The sequence below is a fragment of the Aphidius gifuensis genome, linkage group LG3, assembly GCF_014905175.1.
Source record: "Aphidius gifuensis isolate YNYX2018 linkage group LG3, ASM1490517v1, whole genome shotgun sequence".
Lineage (NCBI taxonomy): Eukaryota > Metazoa > Arthropoda > Insecta > Hymenoptera > Braconidae > Aphidius > Aphidius gifuensis.
In genome coordinates, this window is record NC_057790.1 from 7,072,604 (window position 1) to 7,090,557 (window position 17,954).

At 23.2% G+C, this 17,954-nt stretch overlaps 1 protein-coding gene across 3 annotated transcripts; it reads right to left on the reverse strand.

The window, feature by feature from the left end:
- Positions 1-733: 733 nt before the first annotated feature.
- Positions 734-17,651, reverse strand: LOC122851790 (dual 3',5'-cyclic-AMP and -GMP phosphodiesterase 11-like). 3 transcript variants are annotated; one of them, XM_044151246.1, is made up of 16 exons: positions 17,141-17,651; positions 12,440-12,556; positions 6,892-7,228; positions 6,246-6,636; positions 5,749-6,168; positions 5,436-5,684; positions 5,227-5,337; positions 4,904-5,001; positions 4,606-4,669; positions 3,709-3,944; positions 3,509-3,608; positions 3,144-3,401; positions 2,958-3,067; positions 2,480-2,885; positions 2,236-2,319; positions 734-2,109 (listed from the first exon to the last, which is right to left on the reverse strand). In XM_044151246.1, the coding sequence occupies exons 3-16, from the start codon at positions 7,194-7,196 to the stop codon at positions 1,927-1,929; spliced, it is 3,015 nt and encodes a 1,004-aa protein (XP_044007181.1). In that variant the 5' UTR covers positions 7,197-7,228; positions 12,440-12,556; positions 17,141-17,651; the 3' UTR covers positions 734-1,926. The 3 variants fall into 3 exon arrangements, with proteins under 3 accessions (XP_044007181.1, XP_044007183.1, XP_044007182.1); XM_044151248.1 differs by having other exon boundaries at positions 902-2,109; positions 3,144-3,398; XM_044151247.1 differs by lacking the exons at positions 12,440-12,556; positions 17,141-17,651 and adding an exon at positions 8,613-8,730 and having other exon boundaries at positions 902-2,109.
- Positions 17,652-17,954: the final 303 nt, after the last annotated feature.

A 17,954-nucleotide genomic window follows, 5' to 3' on the forward strand; every position in this document is an offset into this window, starting at 1 on the left:
CTCTTTTTTCTTACTGGATATAAAAAAAAATACAATTGAAATAATCTAATATTGAGGGTAAAGAAAATTTACGAAAAAAGGTCTTATAATAAATAAATAAATAATAGGGTATAAAAAAAAAAAAAAACACACTCACACGAGGGTGAAACTCGTATATTTTTATTTTTGATTTTCTTGATCTTCTTGATCTTCAGGGTCAAGATAAGTATCTTAATAGAATGAAAAATAAATATTGCAAAATAATGATGATAATAAATAAGATAGAAAAGGAAAAAAAAAAAAAAATAGTCAAAAGTTGTTAATGGTATTTATTTATCAGGGTCATTATGACTGACAATATGACTGCCTTGAATAGAACCGGTGGTGATACTGGTAAAACTAAACTTGATGAAGGCTTTGAGCCCATTTTGACTGCGCTGCGCCGCCGCCCTTCTCCAGGAGCTTTTTCCCCACTGTACAAACCGATTTTCACAGCTTCATTCACATATACAATATTTATTAAACTTGTGTTATTATGATGTACACTGACTTGCGCATATCTTCACAAGAAAAAAAATACAATTTATATATACATCAAGTATCAACACAATTATCAGGAATATTTTCTAAAGACAATTTGTGACAATGTGTGCATTATCATTGCATTCAATGAAAATAATAAAACCAATATTATTATGTATTCATCCAACTCAATTCATCATTGATTAAATCAATTAATTAATTTATCAAACAATTTTAATTATTTTATCATTTTATTATAATTTTTTTTTTTGTTTCATTTTTCATTTTACAATCTTAATAAATTATTATTTTTTCCATTGACAGTATTTTTTTTTTTCATTATTTTATTTAATAATACATGCCAAGCTTGGCCTCGGTAATTATAATGCTTTTTTTTTTTTATTAATTTTTTAAAAGCTTCTATCCATTCAATAATTATTATAATTTTTATTTTTTCAATTTTTTTTTTTGCATGTATATATTTTAAACTCGAGATACCCGTGACTGGCATAAACTTTTTTAAAATATTTTTATTTTTTTTTCTCGCTCGATATATTTGAATAGCATTTTTTTTTTTTATTACGAATACTTGATGGAAATTTTAACGAAAATCTTGAAAGTTAATATGAGAAAAAAAAAAAAGAGTATATTGGATTTTTTTTTTAAATGTTTGATGAAGTTATAAATTTTTATTATTTAAGTGAATGTTAATGATTAAAAATTGATTCAAGTCTTGGTCGATTTATATAGTATCGTGTTCACAAATTTCTCACGCAATTTTTATTATTTCGATAGTAATCATATGGATTCAGTGCTTGTAAAATAAAAAAAAAAAAGTAATAATTGTTTATAAATTTATTTACATAAATAAATTTTAATTTTTATTAATTTTTTTTCAACTACAATCTTAACATCAACTTATATTTACTTAAAAAACAAAAAAAAAATATTTCTAATCACGTCTGAGTGATTAGTTCGCACTTTGGTATTACTAAAAAAAAAACGAAAAACATGAAATAATTATTTCAAAATTACACTTCAAAATACAGTTAATATATATATTTTTTTTTTTATTTTTTAAATATGCCATTGACTATGTTGTCTTTGGCATGTACGGTCTTGTTTTTTTGCTTCAATTCAATGTCAATAGATAATAATTGCCGTGCATTCAAGAAAATAATACGTATACGTAATTTGCTTTTTCCTCTTTTTTATTTTGTTATTATTTTTTTTTTAGATGTCTATTTTATTTCTGGAAATTATTTAAATGCGATCAGGTACAGTGGTAGCGTTATGGCAAACTGTATTTTAAACAATTTTTTTTTGTCAATAAAATTGCAGACAATGTATAATTGTTGGCCCATGAAAATAAAAATAAATAAATAAATAATGGACAAAATGAAATAGGTTGTTTTTTTTTTCATTTTATTCAACAAGAACACCATCTCGTTTTATTTCTTCAGAGTTATTATCTTGGCTTACTGTTGTCCTGTCGTGATTTGTGCAGTTACTTGAGCACGTGTCTTCAGCAATTTCAAGCCAGTGTTGTTTATTTTGTCTCACCCCCTCAACCAGTGGATTTAATTTATCCGATAAAAGTGCAAAAGCCTGTATTATCATGAAATAGAAATGTAGAAAATAATATTAAATATAATTAAATAAAATAATAATAAAAAATATAAATATATTATCATTAGTGTTGTATTAAAATTTAATATATTTTTTTTTATGTACCTCGTAAATTGGAAGGCATATTGAATCGATAAAACCAACTTGCATCATTGGTAACTGATCCTCTTTTTCTCGATTCATGATATCCTGTGAAATGAAAAAAAATAAAATAAAAAAAAACCATTTACATTTGGTAAAAAATTCAATTTTAATATTGTTTTTTTCTATCAGAAAAAAAAATAAATAATTGAAAGATAAAAATTAGTTTATCATGATAGAAAATTGTTAAAAAAAAATAGATATTTACAATTGGTGTTATATTTAAAGTTCGTCTTTCAATATCTCCTTGTTCAAAAAATTCACTACTGACTAATTCAGCAACACGTTTTTCAATTTCCCATGGTTTTGTTATTGCAGCAAGATCACAAACAGTCATTAACATTCCACGTAAAAGATCACGATGTTCACCATGTGACCAATTATAAGTTTTTGAACGTGCAATACTTAAAAATGATCCACGTTTACGAAAATAAACAGCTAAATCTGTTGATAAAATTGCTTCTTCAAGTACTTTAACAATACGTGAATATTCTTCAGGTGATACATTTGATAATATTTGATTTCCTTGACTACTTAATATCATTAAACACTGATCAAAATGATGATGTTCCATTGTTGAAGTTGAGTATAATTGAGCCAAAGGAGATGAAGCCCTTTAAAAATGAAAACAATAATTTTTCATTAGCAAAACAATTGAGTACAAATTATAATTAATTATTTATTACTTTATTTGGAATGAATTATTGGTCCCTCGATGATCTAAATCATGACAAAGACAAGCAATCATAAGTGCTAAACACTCAATTTCTCCAAATATTTTCCACCATTGTGTTGCCTTTAAAAAAATAAATCAATAGAATTTTTTTTTTATATAAAATAATAGATAATATTTATAATTTAATTAAACTTACAGTCAATATTGCAAACATCATTTGAGCAACATTAAATGCATGTCTCCAATTGTGATAAGTAACATTGCGATAATTTTTTTTAACACTTAATAACCATCTACATAATACATCATAATCAATATGAAAACGTTCAACAAAATCAAGATCTAAAAACATTCTCAATGATGCTGTGAGTGTCTCATCATCCTCCATTCTAATGTCATCAAATTTAAAATCATGAAGATCAAAATATGCTGATGATGGTACTCTTAAGTCCTGCTGGGTCACGCGTAAATAGAAAATAAAAACAAACAAAAAAAAACAATGACGTGCATTAGTAAAATTTGATATAAAATTTTATAAATATAATATTTAATTTAACGAACCCTTAATCTTTTGGCATCTTCAATTGATGCTGATGCATGATAACTCAGTACTTCTAATGTTACACTTTGTTTTGCCATTGCAATAACTGCTTTTTCATACCTTGAAAGAAAATTAAGATAATTAATTAATTAACAACACTTAATTATTCTGATATTTGGTAATATTTTTGTTTATAAATTATTATTTATTATTGACTTACATGTGTGTATTGTGTATACCCATTCCACAAAATATTGCAAATGCCTCAACAAAATTTTCATCATTTTTAGTAAATATTAAATCATCAAATTTATTAATCAATTGTATAACTCCAATTATTTGACCAGATGAATTTTTTATTGGCATACATAAAATTGTTTTATGCTTAAAATTTATACCATCATCAACTGATGCATCAAATCTTGAGTCTTCATAAGCATTTGGTATATTAACTGTCTAAAATAAACATAAAAATTATTCAAATAAAAATTAATATTTATCTCCATATTAAAAATATTTAACTGATTAATTTTTTAGCTCTTTTTTTCTTTTATAATATCTATTTATTTTATTGATATTAAAATTAATTATTATAAATTTTTTTAATTGATTTATTGATCATTTAAAACCCAACGAATTTACGCTACTTAAAATATTTATGTCATCATTAAATCTTAATTAAATTAATAGGTTAACAAAATTATAAATGAAAAACAAAAAAAAAAAACTAGAGCATTTAAAAATTGTCGTCACAATAATAATTATATAATTTAATTAATTAAATAATTCAAAGCCTTGTAAATAAATGTTTATTGATATGGCTTCTCGAATTTTATTCATCCACATTGTTATAAACAATTAGCAATTTCAAGAGTTATTTTATTTTTTTAAAAAAAGTTAGAAATTTAAATTAATTACATTCAATTACTGCTACTTGACAATTAAGTATTTTTTTTTTATTACATAAATCACAAATGACAAAAACACGCGTCACACGATCAATGTAAATATTAAAAAATTTTTTTATTTCCATTATTTATTTCTTGAATAAATATTCAATTCAAAGTTGAGATTTAAATATTATTAAGTAATTTAATTAAGGTAAATTAATACTTACTTCGCCTGTTGTTGCAACATAGCCAGTTATGCCAACGTTTATTGGAAATCTGCTTTCAAATGGACTGTAAATTTAAAAAAAAAAAAAACCAAGTATTTTATTAGTTTCAATAATAAAACAATTTCGTTGTAAAATATTTATAAAAAAAAATTACAAAAAATTTATTTATAGTATTAAAAAAGAAATAAATCAATATTTTATTTTTAAAAATGTCAACTGTATATTATTGTTATTATATTTTTAGTATTTGAAATTTTTTTTTATTGTAAAAAAAAAAAAATAAAAAACAATATCGCACCTGGTTCGTGAGTCCGTGTCTTCAACAGTCAGGTCATTGGCTTCAAAGTCAAACACCCGTGAAAAGCTACCCTTTGACGCCTTGTGAACTAAAAGTACCTACAAATATAATTTTTTTATTTTTTATTGTTTTTTATTATTTACAATACAAAGCATACATAGAATTGTAATTTTTTTTTTTTTTTTATAATACACCGACATACTTGATCTGAAACCGGTAATTAGTATGAAGGTGATGTCATTTTCACTCATATGTTAAAACGTCATTCAAAAAGATGAAAAAAAAAATATAAAAAATAGAGGAAAAAAAATCATAAATCAAACCTGTACTCGTTGACACTGAATAAGTGATTGTGTGTGAGTCAAAATTCGAAAAACCATGTGTTCAATGGTACTTTGTTCTTCAAAAACCATTCTTGCCAAATCAAGCAAAACCTAAATGTAATTTATTCTGTTATTTCAAGTAACTACATTTTAATTTTTTCGATACATAAACAATAATAAAAAATCAATAAATTAATAATTTAATTTACCTGATTTCTTTTAACTTCAAGTTGACTTTTTTCATATAATTGTGCATTTCTCAATCCAATACCACAAAATTGTAAATAACTTTTAAATATTTTTTCATCTTGTATTGTAAATTGTGATTCATCACCTAATTTATTAATTACTTGTGCAACACCAATGACATTACCACTACAATCTTTTATTGGCATACACAAAAGATTTCTTGTTGTATAACCAGTAAGTAAATCAATTTCACGATTAAATCTTTTATCCTAAAAAACAAAAATATTTTAGTTAAATATTTTTACTGATATATTTTCTTATGCAATATATTACCTTGTATGCATCTGGAATATTAACTGGTTCACCACTTTCAGCAACATAGCCAACAATACCAGTACCCCATGATATTTTAATTTCAATTTTTTTTTCCATTTCGATGAGTGTTGATCTCGAACAAACATCAAATAATTTCGAAACAAGACACCTTGTTTCTCGACAATATTTATTATTATAATTATTGTTATTATTATTAATTTGACTTTGATTTTTTTTACGTTGATTATTTTTATCACAATCATTATTTGTATAATTACTATTATTATTTATATTTCGATAATTTTTATTATTTTTACATGGACGTTCACCTTGAACGAGAAATAATGATCCTCTATCTGCGTGTAATAATGTACTGACATTTTGAAGTATTTTATGACAAAGTGATCGTACATCAAGTTCATTACAAATATCTTTAACCTAATTAATAAAAATAATAATATATAATTAAATTTCTAATGAATGAATGAATTAATTAATTTTATCTTTTTAATTACCAGTTCAAAAATAAGATCTTTTTCATCTAATTGACGTAATTCATGTCTTGATTTTCTTTGTGGTCTTAATGTTCCACCAGGTCCAGCTTGTGTACCAACACTACTTTGACTTGGATCTTCTTGTGATACACTTAAAAATGTTGGTGTACCATCAATTGTATTAACAATTGGTTTTAATAAACCACCTCTTTCAAATTCATGTGCTGATATTTTTCTTACTGGTGTTGTTGCACCAGAACCACTATTATTATTATTATTATTACCACTATTACCAACATCATAATTACAATTATTTTGTCCTATTGTATCTTGTCCACAGTTATTTGGTGATGATGTTGTTGGTGTTGAATATCTTAATAACCATTGATCAACAATATGTCTTGTTGCTTTTCTAGTATAAATAATAAATATAAAAATTGTACTAAAAAACATTTGTAACAAATTAAATTATTATTTATTTTAAATAGTTTTTTTATTGTGAAATATAAAGAATTTTTTTTTTTTCCATTTATTTACGTCATGACTGTTACAAATGACAACGATAAATGCAACTTCCTCTTTTATGAAATAATGTAAAAAATAAAAATAAGAAAATTGCAGAGTAATAAAAAAAGAAAAAAAAATGAAAATTTAAAATATAGTGTACCTTAAAAAATAATCAGTGACAAAGTCAGGATGTTCATCAAGCCAAGCTTCCATTTGGGCATATTCAAGTTTATAAACAGCGGATGTTGTCACTGTGCTACCAACACCAGATGATAATGATGATGAAGATGATGATGACGATGATGATGCTGATGAAGATGATGACAATGTTGAACGATTTGATAAATTAACATGTGGTTTATTTGTCTGTGATTGATGATGCTGTTGAGTCAATGAATTAACCATGACATCTGATTGTCCACTTTGTACACCCTGTACACAAGGTGATACTGTTTCTGCTGTCATCCTTGGCTCATTAATGCTTCTCAAATATTGAGCTACAACAAACAACATTTATACAGTTGAAACAAAAAATTAAATAGCCTACACTAAAATTATTTTAATTTTACAATTGAAAAATTGTTTTTTTTCTTTATGATGATAAACATTGTAGAAAAAAAATCATTGCAATTTACAAAAAAAACAATTTATTTCTGCTGACGACACAGAAAGTTCTTTCTCTTTTTTTTACTTTACTACATCATCCTTGACGCCCGCGCGTCCGTCCTCAATAGCGAACATCCTCTCTTTATGTAAGATACCAAAGAAATAAAATGAAACAAGTAAAATAACAAAATATAAGTTGAAAAAATAAAAAAATACATAAAAAAAATGAGCTGGGTAGTAAATGATAACAAGACCTGACCGGACGCACGTGAATGTCGTGTATTTTTGTTCAACTAAAAATGTATTGGCATGGTTTTTCGTTTGCACGTGGCAATTGTACATCAACATGTACAATATCAACCCTAAAAAACGTGCAAATTTATTTCTATATAATTATTTATATTCAATTTAATAATAAATTTATATTTTTTTATGATTTGACTAGACATATTGATCAACTAAGTAAAAAAAATACACTCCATTGATTTTAATTTTTTTTTCATTCACATAAACATTTTAGTATAAATTATGTTTTTTTAAATGAAAAAAGTAACCAAGTTTATTTGTAATATAATTTATAACATATGAAATTAGTTTGAACACAAATTACCCAATAAATCAATAAAAATAAATAAATATTAAATGTTAAATTATGAGTGTTTTTATATTGCTTAAAAAGGCAAACGGCCAGAGAGGGTTTATAATATATAAAAATAATAATAAATGAAAAAAAAACATGTTCACTCTAGTTGTGCGTGACGGAAAGATTTTCTTGGCTACCATTAGCGGCCTAAATTCAGTAACATGACCATAATAAAGATGAGCATTCCAAAATATTAAACATGCATTGAGAAAATATATATATATATATTTTTCTCTGTATATTTCCATGACCGTAGACCAAGCAAAATCAAGTTTGCAATATGCAACGAGTGAAAACGATACTTCAATATAAAACACACGTGCTCACACAAAACTCGTATACAACAATAAAAAAAATATCATTGCAAATAAATATACAATTTGTACATGTAAATTTAATTAATTTTTTTTTCTTTCTTTATTTTTTTTTATGTACCATGAGTAATTTAAATTTATTAACAACACAAAAAAATAAATAAACAAACATGATCTCGTGTGACTGAAAAAAAATGTAATTTAAACGAAAAAAAAAAAATAAACTGCTGATAATAAAAAAATAAAATGAATAAAAAAATATAGGATATTTTGTATACACCACAAAAAAAAAAAAAAAAAAAAAAGTTTATTCTATACCGTTATCACATTTTTCCACAACTTGGATTGACGTGTTCGTTCAATGACGTCTGTCGGGCCATCCTCAGCCAACAATCACCGGATGAGTTGATTCAACAAAAACGATCGTACAGAGAGTAAAAGAAAATTATTATATATTTTTTTTAATAAGCAAACAAGTTTGCAAATTAATTTTTTTTATTGAAATTTAAATAGTTAAAATAAAAACTAGTCACAGTGTCACATTAAATTGCATCGAAATGAATTTTTTAATTTTCGAAACTCAACGAAACATAAAATCGAAATAATTCATATATTTTTTTAAAAAACTTCACATAGATTTAAAAAATATTTCTATCGAAATAATAAATAACACTAAATAATGAAAATTTAAAAAAAAAAACAATCAAACATTTTACAAGTAATGTCATTTAAACTTTAAAAAGTACACACATGTTAAACTTTTTTTTTGTTTCTAAAAAAAATTACGTATGTTTAAAATATTATCATTTAAAATGAGCAATATATAAAATAACATTCAAGTAGCTATACATTCACAATAAATATAATTTTAAATAATAATAATAATCATATAAATAATAATAATAAAATATATGTGTAATTTAAAAAACAGACAAGTAGTCAAATGAATGACGTCAACAGTCCTACGTCGGTTGCCAAACTATCGCAACTGAAATACCAGGGTTCGTCGGTTAGACGATTCGATGTTAGTATATATAAGTATTAAGTACATATATATAAATGTACTTGCGGCATAATATTAGTATAGGTATATGTATTTTTGTGTGTCTGTTTAACCGACAAAAAAAGACCAGTCAAGACTGAGTGTTACAGATAGAAGAAACGCTTAGCTTTCAAGTTCGCGGCTAAAGCTTCTTCTTCTCCCTATTTTTTTTTTTTTTGCTTTTTTTTTTGACCATTTTTTCTTCTCATCATTCCTTTTGTACATATATATATATATACTTCCGACTTTTACCGGTAATGCTAGCACGAAATAGCTGTACAAGAAAAAAAAAAAAAAAATGAAATGAAAAAAATAAATTAATAGTTTATTATAAATGAAGTCTTGGTTTGTTCACTTTATTTTATCTAAAAAAAAATTATTTTATTTATTTAATTAGATATTTTATTTTGGGATAATTTTTGTTTTATTTATTTATTATTTTTTTTTTTTTATATTTAAGGGTACATCATGATTTTGTGAGTTATTTTTGTATGGTGTTTTTTTTTTTTTTTAATCTTTTGAATATTTTATTTTTAAAATAAAGATGGTATATACACTTGTGACCTTTTTAGAGAGTTTTTAAACAACCGGATATCACGGAAATTTGTAATTGAGTAAATGAAAGTCATGAAATCGTAGAGTTCAGTTATTTGATGAAAGAAAGAGAAAGACTTTTGACTTGTTTGCTAAAAAAAATAAAAAATAAAACCAACAAATAATAACAATGATTAATAAAAAAAATAAAAAAAAATATATATATACGAAAGGTTCTATTGAATTAAGAAGAGCACGAGCGGATAAATTGACCCGAATAGACAAGGGCTAATTGTTGACCGACCTCCAGTAATTTAAATTACACATTATGTCGCAGAAACATCCGGACTTGTATTTTTTTTATTTGTTTCTTTTATTTTATTAAACTCAAACAGCGTTATACAATTATTTCTTATTTCTTGTATTTCGAAAAAAAAAAAAAAAAAATGTTCCATCAGAAATAAGAAAAATATTAAACCAAAAGCAATCATTTTTTTTTTTCGAAACGTCAGATTGTCGATGGTTTGTATCATAAATCAAAATTTTCTTTTACTCAGATGGAATAATTTTTTTTTTTTCTATACACATTGTTAGTTTCCCCATAAAAAATTATATCTCGAAATAAATAATGATATAAAAAAATAATAATAACAGTGTTGAATGAATTTATATATATATTTTACGATTATAAAAACACTGTTATTTTATTTTTCCATTGAGATTAATAGGTCGTTGAAAAACCGTTAATATTCATTTTAAAATGACCGACAAATTAAACACAAAGGACCTCTGAATGTGTACTCATGAAATTACAATATTCCAAAAATATCTTTGATGAAATTAATTAATTTATTATAATAGTTTAACCTTGAAATTTTAATTTAATATAAAAATAATAAGCTTTGTTTTTTTTAATTTTTTTCATTTCATTTTAAATATAAAACAATGCATGTCAACTTGCTTGCAAGTCTCAAGTTTTTTTTTGTTTATAATTTTAAAATTAAATAACGAGATTAAAAAATCAAATAGAATTTATTATAAATGTTTTGATTGAATGGATTAAAAGATTTAAAGTAAAGTTTGTCTTGTTTAGATTTTAAACTTTTTGAATAATTTAATTCAAAACGTAAATTATTATTTTTCTTTACCTTTAATGAATGCACTCTTAAATTACTAAAACTTTCAGTTGAATAAATATTTTATGAAATGAAAATTTGATTTGAAACTAATTTTAATGTAGAAATTATATTTATTTCGTCAAATAAAAATGTATACTTGTCAGTTGTCAAGAAGTGACTGAATGTTCAACGAATTTTTTTGCTCATCCCACTTAAAAAATTAAAGGAAACCACGAAAAACATCAAAATACAAATTAAATAGTCATAAAATAATAATAATATCTATTTTTATGTTTTGGAAACTTCCGGGATATATATACACATGTATATCCGGTTGTATGAATCTATTTTATTATTGATAATATAAAAACAGATTTGAGTCACGATGTAAAATTTACGATAAAGTTTATTACAATTATTTATCTTGGCAAATAATTTTCAATTCATCATACTGAATCAATTTCGCAATAAATTTCTTTAGTCATCAATTTGTAAATATTATTTATATTTTTATATAAACTATTTTTTAATTATCATTGCGAAAAAAAAACAGAAAAATGTGGAACGTAAAAAAAAGTAAATTTTTTATTAATTATTAATTTTTTGTTGTTATTTTTCAAGGTCAGTTATTGAAATTGATTGCAAAAATAAATTGACATTTTAAATGACCCAATGAAAAAAAATTCAATCTAAAAAGTTTATTTGTAAAAGTAGGAACGAATTTTGAATTTATTAATTTTTTTTTTATTTTTTTGCCATCACGGGCTGTGAAATGTGAGAGCGTATATACGAAGAGCGTGGTGACAAAAAAAATATAAATTCAAAATTCGTTCCTACATTTGCAAATAGAATTTTTTGATTGATTTTTTTTTCATTGTGTTTATTAAAATACGAACTAAATTGTGTGATGAATTTCAAAAACTAATCTTGAAAAATAATTTTACAAAAAATCAAAAACTAAAATAAAAAATATAAACAGAGTGTCACGTATGCAGTTTTTTATTTTTTTAATACAAATTAGTTATATTTCTAATATATAAAATTAGAAAAAGGCTCTTTATTTTGAGGTTTAGCGGTTTAATTTTTTGACAATAAGACAACAATATTTTGGTATACAAAACTCGTTGTGAAATTAGGTTTTTTAATAAATTATCTGACCATGTACTTCCGTTTCTACTTAAAATAATTAAATACATTTAAAGTTGATAAGGAATATTATTCTTGGATAAGCATACTATTATATTTACACACATATAGAGTGCTTTAATTTTTTATCTATAGAGCTCTTTTATCAAAAACAACAAAATTAGAATATAAAAAATTAAAAAAAAAAAAAAAAAAATTCTCAAGTAAAGCACGCTAACTTACGCACGATAAATTTTTGTAATTGTATATAATTTTTAATAATTAGTATTTATTTTTTTTTATTGTTTGAATATATTGGGACTTACTTGGTTTTCTCCGTGTGGCCCAGAGAACAGGGGGATGCGCAGTTGCGGCAGTGACAGACGCAGCAGCGACGACCGGGTTACCAGCAGAGGCAGCCAGCTTGACTGCGTTCCGCGAACCTTAAAAAATAAAAAGATAATAAATAAATAAATAATAGTTTCAATAATAATAATAAAATTTAATTATCATTATATTTGTCAAACATAATAATTACATGAATCATTAATTATTATTAAATTTCTCTTGGGATAATATTTGTAAATTCATTAGTTTAATGATGATGGTCATAATAACAATATAATTTAATTAATAAATAATATACGTGATCAAAAAGATATACATCTAATTGGTAATTACATGCATTTATTATGTAATGTAAGTATGTTTAATATTTTATTATTACATAATGTCAAAGCTATTTTTTATTATTTTTTTACTTTATTATTATTATTTGCCCTTTTATATTCTTTTTATGAAAAAATATATTATTGTCACTAGGCAAACACATATTTACGATCAATAAGTTGTAGAATAAAAAATAATATCATCAAGTAGGACGATAGTTAAGTATAAATACACACGTTCACAAATACAAAACTATATATAAAGAAAAAATATTGATTGTCAAAGTTAATGGGATATAAATGAGTTTTTTTATGACCAATTTCATTTTTTTTTTTTTTTTTTACAAATTACTATTGAAATTTTCATTTTAATTATTAATTTAAACAGGTGGACAGTTTTATTATTTATTACAATTTTAATTTTACTCAAAAGTTTAATATTTCATTTTGACATTCATAAGTCAGAAACCAAGTAAATATATATTTATAATTAAAAAGTATTAAACATATTTCAAGTAGACAATAAATTATTAAATAATATATATTAATTTATAAATATTATGTCATGAAAATAAGGAATATTATAATTTTTTTTTCATTAAAATATAAAATGTATAAATGTAATTTGTTTTTGACTCGCGAGTAGTTGGTAAATGTTAAATTTCCATTGAGACTCAAATTTTTACTTTTAAATAAATAAATTATCTTAAGATGAGGGGAAAACGTCATGTAAAAAGATGATATTTAAAATAACTAGAAAAAAACCAACGATTATTTGAGATAGTTAATTAATATCTCAAAGTTATCTGTAAATTTGTTAATTTTACTATTGAAAGACAAAAAAAAAAAATTCTTCTTTCTATCAGTCTCGCATTAAATATTACAATCTTTGACTGTTGATTTTATTTTTTAATACAGGGTCATCTAGATGTATCGATATACACCAACAAGTGCAAATTTATATCATTTACAATGATATTTCTGGCAGTAGTTATTGTATGAGATTACCTCGATCGAGGGATTACATGATTACAATTATGTAAAAAAATGTAGATATCAATTCAATATGTACAGAATATCGAAAAAATTTATTCAACAAAAAAAAACTGCAAAATCATATCATGCTACTGATAATAAATGACTTTAAAATGAATATATATGATAAATAAAGAACAAAGTGTTTGTTGAACAGCATTGTTTGACGGAAAAATTGTATTTCTATAGTGAATTCTTGGTATAACAGTGAAAACTCAGAAGTTTATCAGAAATTCAGGCTTTGTTCTCGCTTGTCAAGAGTACAGAAACAATAAAAAATGACCCAGAAAAACCATCTGCATATAAAAAAAAAATATAATTAAATAAAACAAACATCCGCCATATCTTTTACTGCAAATATATAGCTTAATCACAATCTAATTAACATAATAAATGACATTTAAAATAAATCAATCTAATGGATTTATAAAATTCAAATAATTACAATCGACTTTTACTTCGATTTACCTTGAAATATTTTTGTGAAAAAAAGGTTATAGTCAACCTGCAATATGTAAATGATTAACTTTTTTTTTTTTCACTTCAAAAAACTTTTTTAATTTGATTTTTGAATGAGTCAATACACCTGTAGATAAGAAATAAGACTTGAATAAGAAAAAAAAAAAAATCGAAATGAAAAATTCTCCTCACTCTTTTGCTCGATATTTCATTTTATTTATTTTTTTCATATATTTTTATTTACTGAATTTAAATTGGGTTGTGTCATATGTCAATAAACACATTAGCATAGACATACTGAATTCGAAAATTAAATAAAAAAATACAAAAAACCAATAAATTCATGAATTTAGTATACAAGTGCTGGAAGAAAAAAAAAAAAAAGAAAACCACAAATGAAACGACAATGATAAGACAAGAAGCTGAGTTAAGATATTCAGACAATGTGTTTTATCGATCTTGTTTAAATTTTTTATTTAAAAAAAAAAAAACATTTACGCACAAATTATTGACAGTAAGTTTGACATGTGCGTACTTACATAAACTAATATTAATAAAATTCAACACATTTTTATTTTTCAAATACATATATTATATATTTAGTACAACTCTTCTTCAATTTTTTTTTTTTCATTTTTTACTCCGCCAAATTTATTCTCGAATAAATATATCGTATTACAATCTACATTTAAAAATTTAAACTCCAGACATTCTCAGAATTTACATGATTATCAATATTATTTTATGATATTTTTTTTTTTTTTTCTTTCTTTTCTGTTATTTTAACCACCTCGAAGATCAATCAAATAACAAAAAATTATTTATCTTATATTTTTTATATAAAGCATATGAATGATAAATTATATCGAAAAAAAAAAAAATAAATAAATGATAAGAAAAAAAAATATATAGTATTTTTTTTTTTTTTTTTAGATTAGCTTATAAAAAAAAGTTTGTACATTTAATGTTTCAATTTATGATATTATATTTTCAAGGTCATGATGTTATATATCAAAACCATCAACATTTAACTGATAAAATTTAATTTTTTTTTAGTTCATTATCACTATGTTCATGTGAAAAAATTGAATAAATAGATTCATGAGTGACTGACTGAAAATTGTGTATAAAAAAAAAGAAAAAATAATTAAAAATTGACAATTGGATTCTACATTTACTGATTGACAATTTTAATTGTTTTTTTTTTTTTCATCGTGTCGGTTAAAATTCATATTTAGTGGTGAGATGAATTTCAAATATTAATTTTCAAAAATGAATAATTTAGTTGTTCGTTTAGAGCTAGATATTTTTAATTACTTTTCTCGATAAATTTTGAAATTAATCACAAAAATTAATCTGCATTTTAACCGACTTGTTGTAAAAAAAATCATTTGAAAATGTCAATTAATAAATGTAGGATCTTGATCTGAAATTGTAGGATCAAATAATGAACTTGTAATTTTATTTGATATATTATGTTTTTTAGTTGTTTTATTTAGAATAATTATTGTGTTGTTTAAATTACTTTTATATTTAACACAACTAAATTTATGTAATTGAAAAAAAAAAAAAAAAACAATTGTGACATTGCATAATTTAAAATGTGTAATAGGCCCCTAGTTTAGTCGGAATGCGTTTCTATATACTCATTAATAGCTTGTACGCATATTGACTGTGTATTTTTTCATTACAATTTTTATGACTTTGTCATTGCCAAAAATATAAAATTTTATTGAAGGTAAAAAAATTCAGGGTAAATTTGCTATTGCCTAATTTTTTTTGATGAGGTCATGCATACAGTGTGAAAGCTAAACAAAAAATATAAAAAATTACAACAAAAATATATGACTAAGTAGGAGTAAAAAAAAAAAAAAAATTATGAAAAGATAAAATAAAAAAAATTTAATAATAATAATAAAGAATTTTTTATGTTTGTTTTTAGAATATTCAGAATATATATTCACTTTATACATGAGGTTTTCTTTAAGTTTCATATTTGTTCTTTATTTTTGTCTACATATTTTTTATTTTTTTTATTTTTAATTCTTTTTTTCTTTCGTTTTTGTTAAAGAGATTCTTTGAACACATGAAAAATTCAGTCATAAATTTTCCAGAATGCTTTTATTTACGCCCAAAAAATAATAATAATAAAAGTCAATGAAAAATTTAGTAGACTTTTTTTATTTGTCTCGTTTACGAAAGCGAGACTATTTTATTTCTGTTTTTTTGAGTAGAGATATATTTTTTTTTCGGAGCAAAAAGAAAAAACAATATAATCAATGTGTTTATTGATGTCAAAGAAAATATCCATGCCTTTATTTTTTAATTTGAAATAACATCGTTGATTGGAGATAATAAGAGAGAATATGCTGTATCTGTCAGATAAAAAAAAATTGATCTGAATTTGCTGCCAAGAATTTCATTTGATAATCCGATTTTGATAAACCCGGAAACACCGAGGAATTTTATATTAAAAATAAAATAAGATATGATAAAATTCTGACAATAAACGATATAAATTCATAGATTATTTGGAGTAAAACGGAGAAAAAAGAATTAAATCGAAATTCATCGGAGAAAAACAGAGTAAATTTCGAAATTTTTCAAAAATATTAATTTAGTTTCTCATCTCTATACATTTTTATTTGTTTAATCTTTTAATTTATGTTAATTAACTCGCTGTTTTACTCCGATTTACTACAGAAATCCACCGCAGAAATAATTTTTCCGAGTAATTATTTAAAAATGAAAAATACATTATCTAAATAATGAATTAAATAATTTTTCTTGCATAATTCAAAGCTATTACAATATTTTAATTAAATCTAAGAAGAAATTTTTTTTTTTTAATTTTAATAAACTTACTTGTCGCGGCAGGTATTTGATGCAATTACAACTCTTCCTCGATCGCATCCGATCACTTTCAAAATTAATCGTCACCCGTTAATAAAACTCCAATATTAATATCATCACTTTTAAAATAATCTTCAAAAATGAAAGAATAAAATTACATATACCAATATGTTAAATTAAAAATTGTTTATAATTTTTTTTAAATTTCAATTGCCACTGGAAGTATATTGTCGGGGAAATCCAACTTGCCTGTTCCGCGTGCAGCGAATTACTGATGGAATCGAAATATACGTAACATTTTATCACAACAAGTTTAGCCGTATTATTTATTTATGGCATAAAAAAAAAATAACAACTGTTAAAGTAGAATAATGTCAAATGATATTATTATTATCGAAAATCCGGAAGCACGTAATTTCAAAGTATTATTTGATAAAAAACAAACAACATTCACTATATAAAATTATCAATAATTATAATATTTTTAATTAAATTTTATATATCAAAATTTATAAATATAAACAATGAGTTTTAATTAAAATATATACTTTTTTACTATTTGTTTTGATTGTATTGTTATATATTTATTTTCAAATAAAATAATGAGATTATCTGTTTTAAGTTTGTATATGACCTCGGTGACAATGTTTAACAATCACATGCGATTAATGATAACACTATTGTCCACCTGTACACAATAACACTTGCACAGTAAATTTATTTAAAATTTTATTTATTAAAAATTGATTTATTCAACCTACACACAAAATTATTGTAATAATTATTTTTTTTTTTTTTGTAAAATATGTATTATTATTTAGTTTAA

Coding starts and splice junctions, on each gene's coding strand:
- LOC122851790 (XM_044151246.1), bottom strand. CDS start 7,196: ATGACAGCAGAAACAGTATCACCTTGTGTACAGGGTGTACAAAGTGGA. Junction 6,169..6,245: donor AAGATCTTATTTTTGAACTG/GTAATTAAAAAG, acceptor TTTATTAATTAG/GTTAAAGATATTTGTAATGA. Junction 2,320..2,479: donor CTTTAAATATAACACCAATT/GTAAATATCTAT, acceptor TTCATTTCACAG/GATATCATGAATCGAGAAAA.